Raw genomic sequence first — 23,269 nt, 5'->3', positions numbered from 1 at the left:
AAGTTGGAAGTCTACTACTAGACTTGCTACCAGTCTGTGGGCATATATGTATCAAAACATATGATAAATTTGATGACAAACATCAGCAGATCGTCGCGCTAATGGTAGGCTGCTGCGTAGATCTTAGAGAGTCGGATCGCCTTGGCACACACTTGTAACTCAACTGCCAAAAAAACTATGCGACTTAGGGCCAGTCTTGTTACTGGAAGTGTTGTTGGAAAATATTTTCCGTTTGTAATTATATTAAAGAGAACCAATTATTAACGAATTCGTCGGTGTCTTTCGTACTTAGCTATACAAATATGCAAATGATCATTAAATATGCCTATGCATGTGAATACAAGCCAGATGATTTGCTTGTTACCAATCAAGGAGCGTGTTCTCCTAGAGACTGGTACATTAATATTCCCAGATACCTCAGGCCTAAACTCTCCACAGTCGCTGTGCCTTGTTTTGTGCGCGCCCATGGTGGGCCTGCATTCGAAGGCTACGTTGTGCAGTTGTAAGCACACGCTGCCAGAGGCAGCGACTGTCGATTTTTTGCAAGGCAATGAATATTCATAATGCAGTGACGTCAAAAGAAACACCTGTCTAACTGGGCGAAGAGAATATTATACTAGTAGCTGGTAGACCTACCAGTATATACGCGGTATGTTTTAATTTGTCATTTTTAATTCTATTTGGCTATGGTACTTGTCATTTATTTCTGATTGACGGGTGTATTGAGTTCTATACAGTACCCGGATCAGGCAGAAATCGGACCGGTCGCTTGCAAGAATGTCCAGACCCTGGGATTTGCGTCTCGTCTATGAAGGGCGCCTGTGTGTTCCAACAGGGAAGAACGAGAATCGCAGGGTCTCTGCCAGACTACTTCAGGCCGAGCGTTACGACGATGTATTTCTCATAACATAAGCCAACTATAGCGGGGCGCTATAGCTCAAATACAGTTTAGGGTAAACGGGTTTAATTGTTAAACACCGCATGCTCATGCTGCATGATTTTATTGTATAAAATAACAAAATCCGCCGGGGAAATGGCTTAAAATACTTTATGACTAATAAAAAATACTTAATAAGTTGCTTATCGGTAATAGTTGATACAAATTGAATGAAATTACCATGTCCTAAGATAAATTATTTGCCAAGGAATCGCTGTATAACGATAAATTGATAACAAGCTAGTGAAACTAGATTTAACTCTGATAATATAATGACTGGGCAATTTTCAGAAAGTATACGGGGAACAAGAGAAAAAATTAATACATTGATTGGGACTGTCTGATCAAAGAACATGCTACGAGTAAAGAATGCCAATATGAGAATAAACAAATAATTAAAATGCAATGAAACTGATCGAAAACTTCTGTGCAGTTAATTGAATCTTTTTTCAAACAACTATACATTAATAATGCTATGGTTTGGTTCTTTGTGGAACAAAATTGCCATTTCATCACACAAAAATCAAGTAAGATAGATTCGATTATATAACCGAATTCTAACGATTGCTTATATAAATAAGTGATCGATTTTAAACTTACCGACACATTTGCTTGACGGCATAGATGCTATCGATTGTTTTGTTTTGTTTTGTTTTTTGAGATAGACGTCACCGAGAGAAACATTGCTGCTTGCGAGGTTTATTTTTTTCGAACCCTTTCAATATAAAATCAACGTATTTATCAAATGCGAAGAATCAGTGAAATATGAATGTCATTTCCACCTTAAAAAAATACCTGTGTAAAATATAAAATATATAAAATATTCCTCTTCAGTGACTCATATTTAGTTCTCAGTTCCAAAAAGGAGATTGTTTGCACTTTGCTTTGGCCGTCAACTGATCAAATCTATGATATTCGTTTATATTTACATACATGTAAATACTGTGCGGTGATAGAATCTTTTCAAAATATAAATTGCAATTGAATAGTCTACATACTGTGCTTTTTTAAATATGTAGTTTTGTTGATAGTTTGTTCAGACTTCCACCTTTCACACTATGAAAGTCATGAACAATCCGTCCACAGACTGTCAAGTATTGGAAAAGCTGCATCCGACAGACAAAACTGTCTTACCTGACTTATTCTAATTACCGTCTTTTCGTTAAATAAAAAAAATCAAATCAAAATTGCAAGCATTTCAGCGACACGAGCACGTCCATTGTTTTCTTTGTTAAAGCTGCATTGTCATTTGTTTTTTAGTTATAGCATTTAGATTATATTCAAGAAGAGGTGATATTACAAGACTTACTACGGATAGGAAGATGATTTGTAGATGTGATTTTCAATTTACCTAAATTTACAGAGGGTTAGGATTTCTAAAGATATTGAAATATTTCGACAGAATTTAATCTTATGACCAAATTAGTAATCCGTAGAACCAAAAAAAAATAAATCGCTCTAATGTACTCATAGAATCCACCCTAATTAGATTATTCTTCAGGTCGATTGATGGTGTAACACTGTCACTTTCAAACAGCTTGTTTATTCAAATGAGACGCTTTTCCATGCTATCACTGTAAACGTACTGATATAGGACTTTGATAAGAATAGTATCGTATATTATATACAACACTCAACACTCAACATCACTCAGTGGCCCTAGAAATCAAACTCGGTCGACAACGATTAACTCAGCAAACCTTTTAATGCATATAAACATTTATTAAATCACATAAAAATATATTTTTATATTATACACTTTAATCTGAATAATATATATTAAGCTTTTCACTAAATAATTATGTCTGACTATGAGAGTTAGATGAAAAGCTTTAGGCCTTAGTAACTATGAAGGAGCGATGCCAAATCAACAAAGCTTCTGGGTTCGCATTTATTTCAACTCTTTAAATGACTGACTGGTTCATTTTCAGTTCGTCCTATATTTGACTGCTGATACAAGGCGGTTACTGGAGGCTTACAAAGTCAGGGAGGAAAGTTGAGAAAATTTTCTCATTCCGTCAAGATAGTGTTCTACCACACAAGTCAGCCATTGCAATGGCAACAGTGCGTGCCCGCTACTTCATTCCCATTTAACACCCACCATACTCTCCTGATTGAGCACCCTCAGACTTTCATCTCTTTCATCCCGACTTTTGCAAACGGCACTGTGCAGCATTGACGCTTTTCCCCATTGCTTCCATTCATTCATTCATTCATTCTTTAATTAATTAATTAATTAATTTATTTATTTATTTATTCATTCATTCATTCATTCATTCATTCATTCATTCATTCATTCATTCATTCATTCATTCATCATTCATTCGTAACTTGAATAGTACTGTGCCCTTTTTATTGCTTCTGATTAGCCGATTTCATTTTGTACATTTATTTTACCATTTTTTCTTTGCGTTTCTGTTTTTCTTTTTGAAATAAAGCCTCTCCATTTTCCCTCGACTTAGCAGTGGTGTATTCACAAATTCATTTTATCAAAATGCTGAAAGTCTCTCGGGACCTGAAAAGCTGGAAACTTTCAATGTTCACCTCAGCAATATAGGATATGACTTTATTGCAATCACGGAAACCTGGCCCCATGCTGATATACCCGATAACGAAAGAGATAGTTACCGTATCAACTCTGTGCCGTTCCTCAACACCAAAAAAGTTCACGAAAATTACTAACAAAAAATTAAACAAATAAATAGAAGGGGTCGAAATCATAAGATGACACAGAAACAGGGAAAAAAATTAATATACCAGGCTAACAAAAATGTCGCATTACACGAGCACAAAGCAAAATGATATTTGATACACATAGCAGCCTCGAATGGTCATGACTATTTATTCTTTCTCGCGATGTTTTTATTTATCTTGTCTAAAACCGGGGTTAAATATATCCACTACGGGGAAAAAGGCCTTCTAATTGTTCAGTGCAGCGACGCCATCGTTTAAGCTCTGCCATTGCTATTGTCAATAGCAACAGATTTTCAAGATGGCGGCGCCCAGAAAGAGAAGCTGCGATTATCGAGTTATAGTACTTATATATCTAAAAACAGCAGTAAATACAGGAGACGAAAAATAGAAAATGATACTGCTGTATTTGTTTTTGCTAGATATACTTCCCAAGATATGTCGGATTATTGAAATACACCTGCAGACTGATTATACAGTCAATGTTTACAATATCGCGCAACGCATGTTGATGTCGCCGAACACCAGCAATACAAATGCAAAAAATTGGAAAAAATTATGTATGCATTCAAAAATCGAAAACCACACAATGGAAGCATATTATCTCCAGATAATATGTGTAATTTTTTATATACATAGTGGCAGCAATAAGCATAAAGAGGCGAGCGATCTAAATGGGGTCGGTAAAGCATTGCAGCCGGTGAAAACGCCGTTGTTATCTATAGGGTATTCTGCATGTAAGGCGCTGAATTACTTGCGTCTGTAACAATGTAAACTTTAAAAATTAAAACAAAACTTCAAAAATCTTAAACCATACAATTGAAGTGCACAACATCAAGATTATTTGTGTATTTTTTTAAAGTCAATAGCTGGAGGAATAATAATCTCCAAGCGAGCGATTGATTCGGGACAGGTGAATAATCACAGCCGGTAAATATGCCATTGTATTTGTATGGGCTTGGGAGTAGTAATACGTCGCCGAATCACGACAGCTAAATGTAAATTTAAGTAAAACCAACGCAACATCAAAACATCGAAAATAATACCCTTGTAGGACAGTATCTTAAGATTGTAGATTTAGATTTTTACATTCATAGCTGAAGAAATAAGTATCTTGAGGCAGCAGATCGGCACGGTAGCGGCGAAGATTTTACAGCCGGTATAATACTGGGTGCGGGAGGGAGTAACGTATACGCGTACGTCGCCAAATCACGAGAGTAAAATGTAAATTTACACGAAACTAACGGAATATCCAAACATCGAAAATAACACCCTTGTAGTACAGTATCTCAAGATTATAGATTTCGATTTTTACATTCAAAGTGGGTGAAATAAATATTTTGAAACAAGCGATCGGCACGATAGCGGCGAAGCTGGTAGATCATCAGCGCCCATTGTTTTCTATGGGGCGCGAGTATGTGTGTTGCCGAAAAACAGAAGGCTGTAAAAATGTAAAAATACAATAATTTGAGCCAATATTTAAAAATCGAAAACGATACGATTGTAGAACGACATCTAAAGATTACGGATTTAGATTTTTACATTGATAGCCGATGAAATAAATATATTGAAGCAAGTGATCGGCACGATAGCGGCCATGAATTTGTAGATAGTAGACGCCATTGTTTTCCTATGGGGCGCGGGCAATGTGTTTTTTGTCAAACTACAGACGGCGGTTCAAGTGTAAAATCACAAGAATATAAGCATATATTTAAAAATCGAAAACGATACGATTGTAGTACGGCATCTCAAGGTCTCAGGTGTGAATTTTGTATTTATGAATGAAACACTAAAAAAATTGAAGCAAGCGATCCACAAGGTACCGACGACGGCGCAAAAACCATTGTTTACTATGGGAATTTTTCATATCATTCATCCACACTTGCAATACCTAAAACTCGCCGGTTCAATTTTTTCATTTTTCGCACGAAATGGAAGAAAAGACACAGTCGTTCGGATGTTCATCGTAACAAAAATCGTATCGTTTTCGATTTTAAAATTACGCCCTACTTTTCTGGTACGAATTGGTTTCAGGGCTTAATTAGCAGTGGTGCTGTACGCGATTCGGACATAACCGCTTGTCTGTGTCAGCATAATTTTGGCAGAATTTTCGTAATTTATTTTATGTGTAAGTAAAATACTTACATACACGTTTTCATGTATATGTATACTATATATTAGAGAATCTTTAGGACAATGCTTGCGTGAAACGGCGGCAATAGCGTTATATATTTCTGACGGGCGTCAATGTCAATGAGACAGCGTGTCGCTGCCGTTGTGGGCTCATGAATAATTCATTAGGACGACTACGCGTGAAACAATTTGGCTGGCAAAAAACCCGTAGTACTAGTGTATGCGTGGTCACCCATTCATTCAGTATATTTCAACATATCAGACAATATAAGTAATGTCTCGTGTCAAACAAAATGAATGATAAATGGCCGACATTGTCCACTTAATCTGAAGTATCACTCCACCGATTTTCATCGTCGTTAGCCATGCATTTGATGGTAAAGAAAACAATGGTGCTATGCCCTGGGATGGCAACACCGTCAGTCTTTTTGATGACATAATCTCCATCCCACACTCCTCAACCACAATGCTGAATTACCGGTATGCACTCTCTCTAAATTTGCATCCATACTCAAGTTTCGATTGAAATTATGCATAATTACAAGTTTACCAATTCTTTCAATTGACCATTGTTTATACTCAAATCCCCTAAAAATGTTGAATTTACACTATGAAATATGTGTAAATTTGCATCTTATAAATAAAACTGAATAATTATCAACGTGACCAAATGTTAGAATAGATTGTTGTTGACATTCATAAAAGCCTGAACAGACACACATGATAAATCAAAGACAGTTATGGCCTAAACTGTATTACACTAGACATTCTTTAAAAGATGTTCGATGAATTAAATGTTTTAATTTCGGGAGAATCAACTGCATTTTTCAGGCATGGTCATTGGTTTAGTGCCCTCACGGGCAAAGTTTAGTTTTCCTTCTTTTTGTCTGCAAAGAAAAAACGGAGCACTTATCTCAGAGCGTTTAACCTGTGTTTCGAAAATCAAACCTGCCCTGTCATTACATGATGTCCTCCTGATAATAGTACCAGATAAACAACGTGCCGTGAAAGGTTAATCGGGCTGATTTTTTTTCAAGGACTTTTCCGCGTTCCAGAATAACCATGAGTAGCCTAGAGGCTGTACCAATTGACCTGAGCGGAGTCTAACATTGTGCGGTGTGTAGAGAAAAGGTGCATATGACCTGATATTTGCTTACATAATCTTATATTCAATCCTTTCAGATAAGCAAAAAGGCTAAGAGATATCTGGTCACTATTTAATTCAGCTATAGATTCGTGTGAGCTATTCTGCCTTGTCTTTTAAAACCTTCATATTGGATGAACAAATCTGGCGTAACTGCCCGATACTTTTTGTAATTGCACCTTAATGTCGATGGCAACACTAACCTTGTCGACTTAACGAAGTAAATCCAAGAGGAAAGAGAAATATGGTTGTAAACTCCTATATTTTCGTAGGGTAGGAAGTACAAAGAGTAAACACTTATATTTTATTGCACAAAATGAAGTGAACCAGTAAAGCAAAAACAGACGAACAATGCCACAACTGGCCAGGAGACACTTGGCGATGTCGGCTTACCGACAACTACTTGAAAGTGGCTTACAGTAAATGCTACGGTCGGTACATATATAGTATAAGTTAGTAATATTTATTTATTTGTCACGCACAACCACAAGAAACGATTTTTATTTTAGTCAACTGCTCTTTAGGTCTTTCTTTCTCGTTATTACACCAGTAGCATGGAGAATTAAAATCATCACCATTGTTTTACTTCAAAGATACAATAGTCTAAGTATGAACGAAATTAGCATTTGAGCTATTTAGCACTTGATTGCTTGCTTGTCGACTACAAATATCAGTATGAAAGTTCCATGTAAACCAGGTCACATACCAACCTTAAAAGCAGAAGCTCTTGAAACTTGTTGGAGTCAATGTGTGAACCAGATTAATCAATGGTCGCTATTGGTCATCCTGTAAATAATTAATGTTCAGAGGGCCCCTAAACACGTAGTACGAGAACACTGACTATTCTATAATATATTGTAGTTAAAACATAGGACCCTGAGATCGAGGGTAGGTGATTTTTTGCTCGTAAGGAAGGCAAATAGTCTTTTGCCTAGATGCTATAATGTTTAAACCAAAATGTTGTTTAGGCTGAAATATTTGATTACATGCCTCTCTTACATAGCAGTCAAAACTTTTGGGTTTACACACAAATGACAACATAAGCTTCAGTTCCATATTAAACGACAATCATTAGAAAGAGTAGAATGATTTTCATCATCGAATGGTGTATTGATTTATATTAATCACTGTTATGCGGTATATCAAATTGTTTAAGCAATATTATGTAAATATGTAATTTGATCATCTGAAATCCCGAAGTTGGTTGTCAACTGTTATTTGCTCCGATTCATTTTCCTCTCTAGTGATGACTATGCAGTCACCAAAACGTTACAATTGAATCCTATGGAACATGCGACGTTCGATATGCAAGGTATGTAATAAATGCACTTGGTGGCGGGGAGATTGAAGATAAACGTTAGACCGAGATGCGCACCCGCCTGTACCATAAATGAGCTCCTTGTGCTCGGTGATCGAAGTTGGCATTGTTAGGATGTGTACTCCGCCAATTCTCTGCTGAAGAAAGGGGTGTGATTTTATAATCCGCATGAGCACCTAAAGTAATCTGTGTTATTAAATAATAATCTGCTGTTAGCATCGATCACTGGAATCTTCCACAACGACAGATATAGTCTCTGACTCTACCTTTGTCTCTTTCTGTGTGTGTTTCTATCGCCCTCATGGATATATTTATTCATGCGAGCTGCTTCGTAGTGTACGAATGTCTCCGTAAAAATACTTTTCATATTCATTGTGACAAGCACTTCTGTTTACCCGACATAGGCCGAAAGAGTTAAGGCTCATGCTAATAAAGATATATAAATTAAAATGACTTTTAGTTGCCGGAGCGCTTTGAATTTGAAATAGCATTTGCAATGTCATCATACATAATTGAGAGTCCGATAATCTGTTTCAAGTGCGCTTTCTATCTTAAACTTTGATATTCACTTGGTTGCGTGAGCTGTAATGATGCATATTGCATCTGCTCTGTATCGGCAGGCTGGCTCTTGCTCTTCTGCCCAGGGGTACCAATCGAGCTGAGATTAACTTCATAATTGCCAATGTCTGTTTGAGGAGCCGCCTGAACAAAGAGAATAATATTAGGGGCATAATTTTGTAAAAATATATGTAACGAAAAGAAAGTGTTGAATCGAGAAAAAGTGAGGAGTCACAAGCTTAGACGATTTTGTAGTTAATGTCTGATATAATAATGTAAACTATTATAAACATGGATACATAAACATTTCGTGGTTTCAAAATAACATTGCACAATGTTTCGCGTTTTATTCATGTCGACATTTCGTGAAGTCCTTAATTGTCTAAATGATGCGCAAGTATAGCAACCATGATGCTCTTGGAAAATAATTTAGATTTGATAACCAGAAACACGACCGGAACATATGAAACGTTAATAAACTTATTAAATCGACAAATATGCATTTTATGTATGAATACCCTCCCATTTTTGTCGTGGGACCTTTTCGCTGGCCATCTTAGGCTTTAGCATCAATTCTATATCTAAATGAATTATTTTATTGTTTACTCTACGTTAAACATAAATATGGTCTGAAATATTCAATATATGTTACGAAATGTTTATATATATTTTTGAAAGTATTTATACTGCTTTGTTTATTTATTTTCCGTCCATTTGGTCTTTTCTGTAAAATTGTACGGTTGATATTACTTAAAGTGTGATATAATCGACCCTAAACCAAATCACGTTATACAAAAAGAATCTGTCGCTGTGACACAACATATACAAAGAACATTGGAAACCAATTAATGGCAAGTACTGATTTACGATGTTCATCATATGCCTTACATGAATGATTTTGCTATTTGCGAATTACTTGCCAACAACATCTGAAACCTCTCAAACGCAATCATTGGTCTTATGAAATGAGTTTTGACAGTAGCAGCCATTTTTGTGGCCATCTTGGATCTGATCCAAATCAATGATCGCACAGGTAAGTCTTTGGAAGACAGGAACCTGCAAAGGACACCTGAAAAACTCTTGCCACAGCTCACAAGGCTGAGATATGACCATCTAGGTGGCTATCTTGAATGTTTCAAAATGCCTAGAGTTGCCACCAGGGTAGCTACATGCATATTCTAATTAAATAGGCTGTAATGATATAGCAATTATCATGGACCATTGCGGGGTCAAATGTGGGCATTTTTGCACTTGCTCACCAAACAATAAATGACATTGACTATAATGCACAATTCAAAAAGACACTCGATATTCTGTTAGCAATTGCATCACTATGAGAAAAGTAGACAGTATGTAAATTAGATCACTTACTTTCGTCATTCCGCTAGAAGTGATGTTCTCTTCATGAACATTCTTATGTGACTTTTGTTGAAATTTCTCAACAGTGGTTTCTGCTTATAAAAATGGAGTTTGTATGTATTAGTGCTTGTGTAAATGTGTAGCAAGCCGAAATTAAACAATGATAAAGATAATCATCATTCAATTTGGCACTCCCTTCTGTCTGAAAAATGGCCACCTAAAACATCCCTGGACTATGACATACAAAGTTTTTAATATGCTTAAATTTACCACCTCGGAACATTTATCAATTTAGCAAAAAGCCCTGACATGACCAGATGACCTTCCGAAAGACAGAAAGTCGTACTTAAATCATCAATGAATTCAATTTCGTTAACCTCTCTGCAAACTGACGAAACCTCCAATAACCTCATACTCAAGCCATAACCGATTGTGATCTGAGTCAGAAACAGCAGAGAAGATAACGTTGAGAGCTTCTCCTTATAAATATCTCATCTGTTTACCATCAACTAATCATTTAATTAATTATCATCGATGTTAGCCAAGGAGACGTTATGCTCCACCTAAAGCAGCGCTGCCGAGCGTGAGCGTGTGGCTCATCCCGGCTAGTTTAACAAAGCTGTATAGATGTACGTTGACTTTGAGGTAACATCTTTAAGAGTGTATTTATTTACCTTTGAGGTAATGAAAAAAAAAAAATTCAAAGCCACTACAAAGTTGTTTTTTGTTCAAAGCATAGTTGTTATACTTTAAGAAAAGGTCAAAGAATTATGTATCAAATCGTCTATGTGTAAAAAGTAACGTTTTAGCCCGGTTTAGTATATTTGATATTCGAAAAGAAAAATGCAATTAAGCCTCCTGTTAATGCTTCCGGTTTATGCAAAATTCCACAACCAAATTCTATTATCAATGGCAAATCAAAAGCAAATGTGACTTTTGACTTTACTTCGAAAGTGGAAAACTAGGTCCTACTGAACCGACACACCTTCAACCGATCATCGCATAAGATACTGGTCCACGTTTCAACATGCACGAACGTTGCCTGGCTTGATCACCATTAATAACATCCATATTCGACATGGGTCACATATAAATGTCTCTTCACTTGATTCCTCTTTTTTTCATGATGAAGATATTGATAAGCCAACAAGGTACCGAAACGACTGTGTGCCGACCATTCAGCATACATACCTATTTACTTCTATAATGCTTACACACCTCCTCCCATCATCACTGACGTTTGCTATTCATTAATTTTACATGTATACCTAAAGTTAAACATGCTTAGAAATTTGCCAGTGCCTACATAGATTGTGAACTAGTTCTATTTCAGTCTGCCATCATTTGTGTGATAATCATGTGCGGTCTGAGTACCTATTCACTAGTACATAAACCAGCTATGCGCCATAGTTTGAATAGAAAACTTTAGTTTCAAGAGAGATTATTCCTGTTAGTAGAATGGTGCATATAATGTATTGTTTCTAGAAGCTTTGGTTCGCCAGATTCCGGCATGTATGGGACAAAGTTCGAATGTTGTCGACGATCTTGTCTCAGTTACAGCCAGATCAAATACCATTATTAAAGTTATTAACTCTATTGATTGTTTTCTTCTGCGTAAAGCACTTGACGAGGGTCTCCCTATTCTTTATCTTAAGAACTAGTACGTGAACAGCCTACAAGGAGACGAATTTCCCAGGATGGTCCCACCTTCACTAATGTTGAAGTATTCTCTGACGATGCTAGTGGCGCTGAACCCTTACGTTGGGACCAAAATTTTGCAATGGTACTGGGACAATTTAAAATTGAACAATAGTTTTACTAAATGACAATATATATCTGGAACAATCATAAAGAACAATTCTTACCTTGCAAGGGATCGAGATCATTCGCCTCTGATAAACCTTCTATTTCCTGTCGGTGACTCGTATTAATTGCGGGTATTTCAGCATAGTCGCTGGTATCTGGTCTTTAAAGAAATATTAGTCTGAATTTATCTTACAATTCCATTAAATACAATACTAGATATCAATAAAATTATTATTTCAAAGTGAATGGCATCACTTACCCTGCATTAGCGTAATCTGCAATAAAATAAAAACATGCTATTAGATTTGTTTCTGCAACGCTTATCAACAGGCATAGTTCTACACTTAGTCTCTAGTATCAGTTCCTTTTTTGGATGTCAGAATGTCTTTCGATAGGGTAAACCTAACTGTAGACAAAGTTTGCAGGGGTTGCATATATTGGCACTTCGAGATAGTAAATAAACAATTTCTGGTTCATTATCAACGGGCAATGTTCTAAAATTATTCTCTCGTACCAATTCCTCTTTTTGATGTAAGAATGTCTTTCGGTGGTGTTAATGTAAATGTGAACAAACTTTGCAGGGGTTGAAACTCTTGGCGCTCTGAGATACTGAATAAACAATTTTCTACTGTTTTGTTACATTATCAAACGCAGCGATCAATTTAAGGAATATTTGCATGGGTTGTCTTGTTATCTGTGCAAAGGTTAATACAAAATCGTTTAAGGTACTGGCCTCAAAATATCACATTTTCATCTAACTTATCAGGATTGGAAATGAAAGTATATACAATAAGTAGTTTATCAAATGATGAAAATACTTCAAATTTTTGATAGGACATTTACCAAGGCTTAGTCAATCATTATTACTCGAATGTTGACAAACAGCACTTTCTGTGAAATCGCGTCTTAAGGTCTCTTATCAGTAACGTAAAAACCACTTTTTAGTAAGTTAGCCTGGAAAAGGGTCATATTTTACATTGCTAAGTTTATGCTCAATGCAAAATATGAATTAGCTCCACAGGGGACTGGACCAAAAAAACAGCGGGGAGGCTGGTGTTTTTTTGGAGCTGCTAGCAAATTTCACAAAAAGAGTTGTGAAGGTCATGAAATTTCACGCATGCCTTTTAGAAGGGTCGCCATTGTGCTATTTGAAGCCAAGATGTGTCCAATATAGTGCTTTGACAAAAGGTATTAGATCATAACACATTGGAGTCGATTTGGCAAACTATTAACAATTCTATCGCACAAAGCAGGCTATATCTAAAGATATATATATATATGCACTTGCAATATATATATATATATATATATATATATATATATATATATATATATATATATATATATGTGTGTGTGTGTGTGTGTGTGTGTGTGTGTGTGTGTGTGTGTGACTTTAGATTATTGATATAAGTGTACTCGATTAGATTGCAAGTGCATATGTATACAAGACGTTTGGTTTGGAATTTTACGGAAAACGTTGATTCACTATACATGGCAGTCTATGAGAATATTGTGGGTGATACTTTTTACAATACTAAACTAATTTAATGTTGCTTTTATATGTTTTTGACGATTGATACAAATGTATTTGATCAGAACAGGTTAATGAAAGTGCAAATGTGACAATAAATATTAAGTTGGAATTCACAGAAAACATGAATTCTCTTGTTATGGTAGTCGAATGGCAAACTCTGAAACATATTTAAAACTTGCTATATCTGTGCAATGATAGGAAAAGTTTTACTCATAGTTTCTCGACAAACAATAATAGTGCTTCCTGTACCACCACAAGCCAAACTATAAATGAATGTCAACATTACAGCTATTGTCACTTTTAATTTTGAATAACCGATTGTACAGCATGCAGTTGATAAAATTGTTTATCAAATGTGATTTGTTTTCAATGATATTACTTTAAATCTTGCCTAAAAGTGATTATTTGAGAAGGTTAAAATATTCGCTGAAAGTTCAAACATTGAATGTGAAATTATACGTCAATTAAGATATATAATGGATACGGAATTGACCCGCAGGGCGAGAGTAACCGGTTTTTTGTTTGTTTGTTGTTGTTTGTTTGTTTGTTTTTTCCATGAAGATTCGAGAGGATCACTTCGTAGATCTATTAAGGTTATACACACGTTATATACTTTTGAGTTTGGAGAGGAAAGGGTCACATTATAGAAAGGGGCGTAAAGGGGAGGTCATATTTTAGATTAGGGCATAAGGGGAGGGTCACATTTTAAATGATGGACTACCATCAATTTCCTCCAGCCAAATAACTGAAAGTTCGGGTACTAATACATGTTGTTTCACTACTTTCAAGACATCACATGCTAATGTGTGTTATTTACCTACCTGTGCTGTTGCTTTGATTCTTGGCGACTCGTTTGTTGTAGAACAGAATTCCAAGAACAATTCCAACGACTAAAACCACAACAATGACAGTACATGTGATGCTGATGGCAATGATGTCTGAATTTGAACCTGTTAAGATGAAATCATGTGACCATGCTATTAGAAGAGAAATAGCACTGTGTTTATGAGTTGTCTGTGACGAATATTGATAGGTTATTCAAAAACTATTGTCTATTTGTCCAGGAGAAGTACGATAATCTTTGAGCAAGACAATCCTTAGTTTAGGTTGTTCTGTTAGGCCATTTTCGCTCGGACAAACCAGAATTTTTAAATTCATAATAACGACAGGAGAGAAAATCACCTAATTTATAGTATAGATTTGTAAACTGCAATGAGTATCCGATAAAGATAGAATTTAAATGTAATCGAATTTTTATTTTTTCATAACGTATTGCAGAGTGTATTTCAAAACCGTAACACTAAATCATTAAGCTGATATGTCATTACATATACACATACATCACTATGTGAGGGTAAATAGGGATATCTAGACACCTCTATGTAACCTGAATGTGTGGTTGATAGCGTTGGTAAGTGTAATATTGATTACGCTCGTTAACAGTCTAATCGAACAGTTTGTAGTTTTGAAGTTTCATCTCAAACTACACCTACTTCCTCAGGTGTATGAACACACAATTAGTACATAAAGACAGAAACATTGCGAAACTAAACTTAAAGTGATTATTTAATGAATCACCTGGCTTTACTATTTCCATCGTTTGTTCATCATCAGGAGGTATGTCGTTCGTTGCTTTACATGTGTATCGCCCGTAATACGACTCATCGGCGACGGTAACAGTCAGCGTGCTCTTAACTAATGTTTCGCTCAACCTAACTGTAATATTCAAATTTTCTTCCTCGCCAATGATGATGTCGCTATTTTGGTCGAACCACTTTATGGCAGGCGTTGGATATCCATGAACTTCACAAGATATGGACACGTCGTCACCAATATCTGCCTCGAATTCTAAATCATCAGATACCAATTTGGGGGAATCTGGAATGAAAAAAAGTCTAAAATTGTTCACCAGAGGCATTGTGAACATAAATGTAAAGACATTGTTTACTGTTTTAAATTTATGATTTCGGTTATCGGCCTGGCTTTGGACAATCAGGTTTTTCAGATTTATGAAAACTATTACATCAACAACTATGACATATGAGGAAGTTGTTTTTGTGAACCTCGAAGATATGTACGATTCATAACTTGATCTCCTAAATGAAACTAGACAGGCATCCACTCATTAAATAGTAAATGCAATAACAGACAATTACACTGCATGGAAACCAATAATACTTACTGTTTTTGTATGGATTATTGCCTGTATTTTAGCTAAATAGTGCACATACAAACGAATACAGTTAATAATCCATTGCTTGTATTCAGCAAGCCTGTATTCATCATGTGAATTCGCGTGTATTATAATATAATACAGGCAACATATTACTGTAACTTTATCTGTATTATTGCGTTTTGATGCCGTGTAACTTCATGAAATATTATTCTACACACACACACACACACACACACACACACACACACACACACACACACACACACACACATACACACATATATATATATATATATATATATATATATATATATATATATATATATATATATATATATATATATATATATATATATATATATATATATATATATATATTATATATATATATATAATATATATATATATAGTCTAGGGAAAGGTTATAAAACTAATACGGGGAGAAATAGTACAGAAGTATGCGATTGATTTTAAGATAGAAGTGAATTTCCATAATATACTGAAAAACAAAAGCATCGACTCGGTTAGTATTTGTACTCACAGTACACTACAATATCCTTTGTAACGGAAGAGTGTTCTTCTGCATCATCGTAGAAAAGAGTGTAAGCATTGCATTGGTAGATACCGCTATAAGATGCTTCGATACTGGCGATAGTGTGGTTCAATACTCGACCATCACGTTGATTGATGACATGCCTTCAAATAACATTTCTAGTCTGTGTGGATCGGGGTTTCCGTCCAATGCTTCACAGTGTATAGTAACCTCGTCCCCTTCGGTAATGTTGACAAATGGTGTGACCGCCATGTCGATAGATGATAAATCTGAGCATTGAAGTTATAAAATATCACGTATAGGAGTCGGATTTTGATTGTCTATTTCTGGGAGACTCGTCATTGGATATGTAAAATTGTAAACTATATGTAAAATGTATGTATGTATGTACGTATGTACGTATGTATGTATGTATGTATGTATGTACGAATGAAACGACGTACGCACGTATGCACGTACGGGCGGACGGATTGTTGAATCGATTAATGGATGGATCGATAGGTCGATTGACGGAGCAATGGATGGATGGATGAAAGGATGATTAGGTAGATGAAGGGCTCAGTGTACATATGTACAGATCGATGAGTTGATGGATCGAAGGATAGATTGGTGGCGATTCTGCATTATGCATTTATAATATCTTTGTTGTTTCGGTTATTAGCCAAAATTGTATAATATATGTCATTGCTCGACGTGTGAACGAGTTACGATAATTGAAGTTGTATTCTGATAAATGATAGTTAATATCACGTAGGAATATAAACCACTGCATTCTTAACTTTTCACTCGTTACTGGTGTCAGCATTAACAGGCAATTCATTTGATTCTTAGTAATAAGCACAATCTTACACTGTACATCAATTTCTACTGTAGCTGTTCCATTACCCTTGACTCCGTTGTAAAAGACGTTGCTCATAAAACAGGTGTATTCACCACTCGTCTCTCTGCTTACATTCAAGAGTAAAAGTGATGTGCTAACAGAAATCATTTTGCCATCGGGGCCGATCCAATATTCGTCTGTTTTTTCCTCTGGATTGGCATCGATTGCCTCACATACAGCGATGAAGTCAGCCTCTTCCCTCATTGGATTCTGACTTGCGTAAACTACGGAAACATCTGGGGCATCTGAGCGAAAAAAAATTCAAATGTACATTATTACCTCTCATTAACAAAGTATCCTACTTTAGTTCCGATGTTTTCGTCCGCAATGTTTGCATGACTGCTTTTTGATATTGGTAAAAGTGATATTTTACCTTCAACAAAGAAACGCTTTACTAATTGATCGATTAATGGATGGATTGAAGTGTAATCTCGTACATGAAGTACAATGGTATATACACGACGGACCATAAGCTTATGCGCTACATATACCAAGAACGATTTTTTTCACATCATCCAAGTGTATTTATGTACGACAGTACTCTGTATGTCATAACTGACGTACACTGAACGTTCATTCGAATATTTTCTAGGCATGATATTGTCGACCACTTCCAGTTCGGCAACGTGTAGTGTTGCAGCTGGCAGTCAAAGGTAGCGTTATGGTCTGAACTACTTAGCTGAGTCTCCCACGTATAGTGTTTCCCTTGGTGGCGTGATACTTCCTCTCCATTTTGCAACCACACCAAGTCTCCTGGAGCATTTTCATTTAAATCAATAAGGCATTCAAACGCAACAGAATCTCCCTGTATCACCGTTTCACCAGGATGAACCGAGCAAATTGGAACACCATCTGGAATGAATATCACCTAGATATCCTTAGCTGCGGTGTTTGACGTCTCAAATAACATAATTACAATCATGAGCACACTAAATATTATCATTTTAAAGGCAGTAGAGGTCTCAACATCAAAGTATTAAACTTTGCTCACACGTCCCCCAATAATACCTTTAGCTATTTAATATGAATAAGGTTCAACGGTTATCGTACAAAATCCGAGAAAAGTGCCGAGGCCATCACCCAAGTATCAACTTAAAGGAAACAAAAATTTCCGATTTTCATAAAAAATGACATTGAAATCGAATCGTCATTCACTACGACAACAATAATAAGCCCGTACATGCGATGGACCTGAAAAGTACCGTCGCATCGTAGATTTCTAATACATGTTGTCGGAGAGCATTCTGTCTAACCCAACATTGATTTCTGAAATCGCTTTTCAATTTTCAATTTGCCATTTTACTCTATGTTCATGAACAAGTTGATGTGGGCTTCTCCATCACATATTCGTTGCGGCTTTCTATCTAGATCCAAAAATAAAACAGCATCATTTTGGAACAGCATAGTAAAACGAAAACAGAACAATATCACTTCGCTCACTTTGTAGGCAGAGGCAGAAATTCACGAGGAAGACCAGCTAAGACTGAGGGACATGTCCATGTTATTAAGTTCTTCATTTTGCGTGTTTTTCACAGGATTGCGATGAAGAAATTGGTTCAGACAGATAAGGAGAGGTCTCGAAACACATCAATACGAAATATATATATATATATATATATATATATATATATATATATATATATATATATATATATAATATTATATATATATAAAATTATATATATATATATATATATATATATATATATATATATATATATATATATATATATATATATATATATATATATATATATATATATATATATATATATATATATATATAACTATATCAAGGCACTGTCGTTATCATCAGGAATTCAGCGCCGGCTACTCATACTGTGCTGTGTAGTCGACACTGAAGAGTCAGGAATGTCTGAGAACAGTTGTTTAAAATTTCCTCGGTCTTTATCCTGATTAACACGTTACGAGTCTCTCGATATTCAAGTAGTATATTCTTCATTCAGCATGTCGTCCGGGTCTTTTATAACAATGCCATTTTGCCTAGATGTCCGAGGCTTCGCACTGTTCAATAGATCGTTTACGAAAGGAACGTTTTGGATTATGGAGGGCCATGCCTTTTGCAAAATTTATCGATTCGTAAAGTGCATTTTGCACGACTTATCAACGTTATGCGACGTATATACTTTCAAAATACTGATATACTCACCAATCACAAATACGTATGCTGTCTCAGAGTTCCCAGGTAGATCCAAATCTGTGCATTCATACAAATCACTTGACTCCTTAGTTGCGTTCCGGATACGAAGATTGTATTCAAACATGTCCTCGTCCCCTACAACTTCATACAATTCAGGATTTTGTGACGTTCTCCCTAAGGTCAGGCGGACGTGATTAGGAGGCTCCCCCTTATACCATGCAGCAACCATTCGTTCCCCCACGTAACTACAATTCAATTGAGTGCTATCACCATATATCACCAGTGTCATTTGGCGTTACCGCAATAATGCAGCTAATACCTAAGGTAATAAATGAAAACGCTGTGTATAGACCATGTCATCGCCAGAACTTACTTGCCGGTAAACATCTTTTATAGGTGACCTGTGGCAATATCAAATTACATAATTGGGTACACATGCAAAAGTTATTACTAGCAAGGTGTATGTTTCGCTTAAAGCCATAACTATCAAAGGAAAATACAGTTTTTGTGTGCATATACTTTGCAGTCATTAAAATGTTTTTTCTCAAAAACTCAAACTTATTATATACAAACTTTAAAAGTACCTTATGATTAAAATATCACGATCAAATTAATTTGTCAAGGCAATTGTAAAAACTTTGAAAATCTCGAGATTTGAATGTCGTTTTGGCTCTAAATCCCCCTCATTTTAACTGAAATCAGAGTGATAACGGTTCTGCGAGAAAATATCCTACACAGTTTACTATCAATCTCTGTTAGTTCCTTGTTTCAACCTGGGCTTCGTCTAAACAAAAATGTTTGGCTGATAGGCTACATGTTTGAGGAAATGTACAGTCTTGTGTCTTGTACAAACCCAAAATTGTAAAGATGAACGCCATGTTCTTGACATGGATTTTATGGTTTCCATGGCAATTGTTGACCAAGACCGACTTTCTGTTATTGTTGTTTGTGTTTGTTTAGTCGCACGTCTGAGTGCGATGTTTTCGAGTTCAACGTGTGATCATGACAATATTTAAAAAGAGGGAATGGCAAGAAAATGTCCTAAAAATCTTAAACATCGACAAAGATTTAGGTGTATTAATTTGCTCACCATAAAATGCAAAAAAATGTATTATTCTGTACATGATTTACTATAACAACAGCAATCTAACATCGTTTTAGTTTTTTCATAGACCCATTAGGTCTATGGTTTAACTTATGTTTCACATCCCGTGTCATTCGATACTGAAATCAAGCAAATGCCCTTTTAAGTTTACTATTCGTGTTCTCCTCGTCACTTAACTTTGTGTTGTAGTTACTACCCAGGTCACACGCCGCCCACGCTCTCTACCATGACGTCAAGTAGTTTGTGTAGTAAGTTGATACTTGCTTTAGTGCAAAGTAACATGGCGTCTCGTTCGAATAGCGCAAATGCCCTGACAAACATTGAACCTTGGGGTAAAGAGCAAGAAGCCGCTTTCATTATCCTTGACGCCATTTATGATCCCTTTACGGGGAGTTTCTGTGATCGAAAATTTGTAGAAACCGACCGACCTTGTATTTCGATGTAAAAGGAAAAAACACACCCATAGATGTATTTGTTAAGGTTAAGCCTTCATAATCTACTCAACGAGTTTAATAAAGTCTATCACGTTATTATTGCTATTTACTGAATTTTCCCGTTAAAACATTATATGGTTTTACGATGTGAAGGGTGAAAACCAGCAACCGGCAACTGTATGACAAAATAAGCAACCTACCTGGTAAGTGCATCACGGTTAATGTCACCACCAAAATAAGGGGATACACCATTTTCACGACTATTATCTCCAAAATGCAAGGACTGGATTATAGCCACCTCTCGATACCACCGCAAAGATTAGTAGTATTGTTGATGTACTCACGAGAATATCGTGCTCGGTTACTTCTGTTTTGTTTTTGTTTTGTTTTGTTGTTTTTTTAAGGCAGGTTAATGTATAATCTGACACGTATTACGTACATCTGCCTGATTGTAGGAAGCGACCGCTAGATGGCGTGAAATGCACACTTTACGACTCGACAGCATCCTGTATCCGTACTGTCAAAAGGAGGGCGCTTTTTAATCTTGAAGAGTATTGTTTGCAAACGTATGTTTGCCTCTGAAACAAAGGTCACACATTGTCCTCACTTCGGACCAAGTCTTCTTTTCCTAGAGGATGCGGAGCATGCTGGTTACCTTGGTAACCGTTTGTCGTTTGTGGATATGCACAGCTCGTGGTAGTTTTACGGTTTTAACTAGTCCTTCTCAAAGGTTGAGAGTAACACCATCTTTCTTCGATTCACTGAGTCAAACCTACATTGAATCAATTCAAGATGCACAAGTTGAGCATTCGCACAGAGATTGGTCTGACCTCTTAAAATCGAAATAGAGAAACATATAAAAGTGATAAAAATCCGCAAAATTATGTTATCACGTATCAACATAAAATGAGAGTCCTAATTCTAGAAACGTCGAACGATTGGATATAATTTGATATATCTATATTGTTTCCGATTTCTTCTATTACAAGTGAGCGTTGACTTTATAACATATATTATATAAAACAATCCATAAACATGTATGTCTGAGAGAGACACAACATGAAATCAAGTATAACGTTGGATCAGATCAATTAACAACTCGATTATTTTTTCACTTCATATTATTTTCAATCTAGATATAAGTTTCTCATTGTGAATACAATATAATCAATCACATTTAGATGCAAGTATTCTATCAACAAAGATATTGACAGCCTGAATGATGTCGGACAGATTCACTCTAATGTTTTTCTGTTTCTTTTTATCCCAGTGATGAACTTTTCTTTTTCAAATAAAATAACCCAAACTACGAATGGTTAACCCAAATTGCCACATATCTGCGAATGTATTGCCGACCATTTATCTCATCAAGGTTAATCACTAGAGAGCTGAGAATGCATTTTGAAATCATTAAATCATCAATAAAGTTAAATGACAAGCCGTGACAAATGCAATGTTAGTCCATTTAACCAACTTATAAATCTTAGAGGATATTATTTCAATAATGTAGTTTTCTCGACAGTTTCAAATAAGACCATCTATGAGAAGCAGCTGTGAAATTCCTAACCATTATTTGTGGTACAGCCATTGTTACTGACGGTCATTTTTATCAGTGTACAATCGATGCATTTGAAAAGACAATAATCCAGTCCTAGTCAGTTTCACACCGCTTAAAAGTCTAGATTTGGTTGTAGAGCAATTTCATGTCATTTACCTGACAAGGACGAGTACTGTATATAAAATGTGACCAATGACATAGAAAATTATTTTTTTATAACTATACTTGGCAGAAAATAAATCAATTTATCTCGGAGAGATAAATTACAGCTTAATAAGGTGACCAGTGCCAGATTTGAAAAAGAGATAGGTAATCAATGTTTTCTTCATTGCAATAAAGATGAGGAGTTACCCTATTTAATCGTGAATACATCTAGAAGTTTGTATTGTTAATTGTTGTGACGTAATTGCATACATTACTGATGAAGAATAAAGTTTAAAAACGGATGAGTTTTCACTGACTGTAAGTCTGTTATATGTATGTTTTTGGGATTTTTTTGCTTTAAAGGTGAGCTGTTTGTGATATTCATGAACTAAAAATATAAAGCATCCAGATTGACTGTTAGGGCAAACAATCGAAACCTATGTTTACTATACTTTTACATAGTCATCAAATGTTGCAATCCAATTTCTATGAAATTTAACGTACTTTACATTCATGCTATGAATATATTTTGAGTGTATTGACCAAATGTTCGACCGATGCGATATGAGCACACTTACTACATGTTAAATAAACTTATATTGAATTGGAATTGAATGAATTCAACATAATTGTTTATGCTCGATATCGGATAAGAATGTGTATAAAATAGATAGCTAGTCTTTAAATGATTGTCTCGGCTATCGGAATAAATAGTATTTCTCCTCGTTTTACAAGTACACTAAATATTGGTATACCACCAGGATTCAAGTGCATAATC

The 23,269-nt window shown here is 35.7% G+C and overlaps 1 protein-coding gene across 1 annotated transcript; it reads right to left on the bottom strand.

Annotated features, from left to right (window-relative positions):
* Window positions 1–8,659: 8,659 nt before the first annotated feature.
* Window positions 8,660–21,163, bottom strand: LOC139125965 (B-cell receptor CD22-like). The gene is made up of 10 exons (XM_070692043.1): window positions 20,990–21,163; window positions 19,260–19,569; window positions 17,654–17,941; window positions 17,059–17,334; window positions 16,198–16,478; window positions 15,059–15,358; window positions 14,302–14,430; window positions 12,006–12,124; window positions 10,153–10,232; window positions 8,660–8,925 (listed from the first exon to the last, which is right to left on the bottom strand). Exons 2-5 carry the CDS (start codon window positions 19,537–19,539, stop codon window positions 16,318–16,320), a joined length of 1,005 nt encoding a protein of 334 aa, XP_070548144.1. The 5' UTR covers window positions 19,540–19,569; window positions 20,990–21,163; the 3' UTR covers window positions 8,660–8,925; window positions 10,153–10,232; window positions 12,006–12,124; window positions 14,302–14,430; window positions 15,059–15,358; window positions 16,198–16,317.
* Between the last annotated feature and the right edge of the window lie 2,106 nt (window positions 21,164–23,269).

This window comes from Ptychodera flava, chromosome 3 (assembly GCF_041260155.1).
Source record: "Ptychodera flava strain L36383 chromosome 3, AS_Pfla_20210202, whole genome shotgun sequence".
Lineage (NCBI taxonomy): Eukaryota > Metazoa > Hemichordata > Enteropneusta > Ptychoderidae > Ptychodera > Ptychodera flava.
Note: the sequence above shows the minus strand (reverse complement) of the source record. Positions and strands in the feature narration are given on the sequence as shown.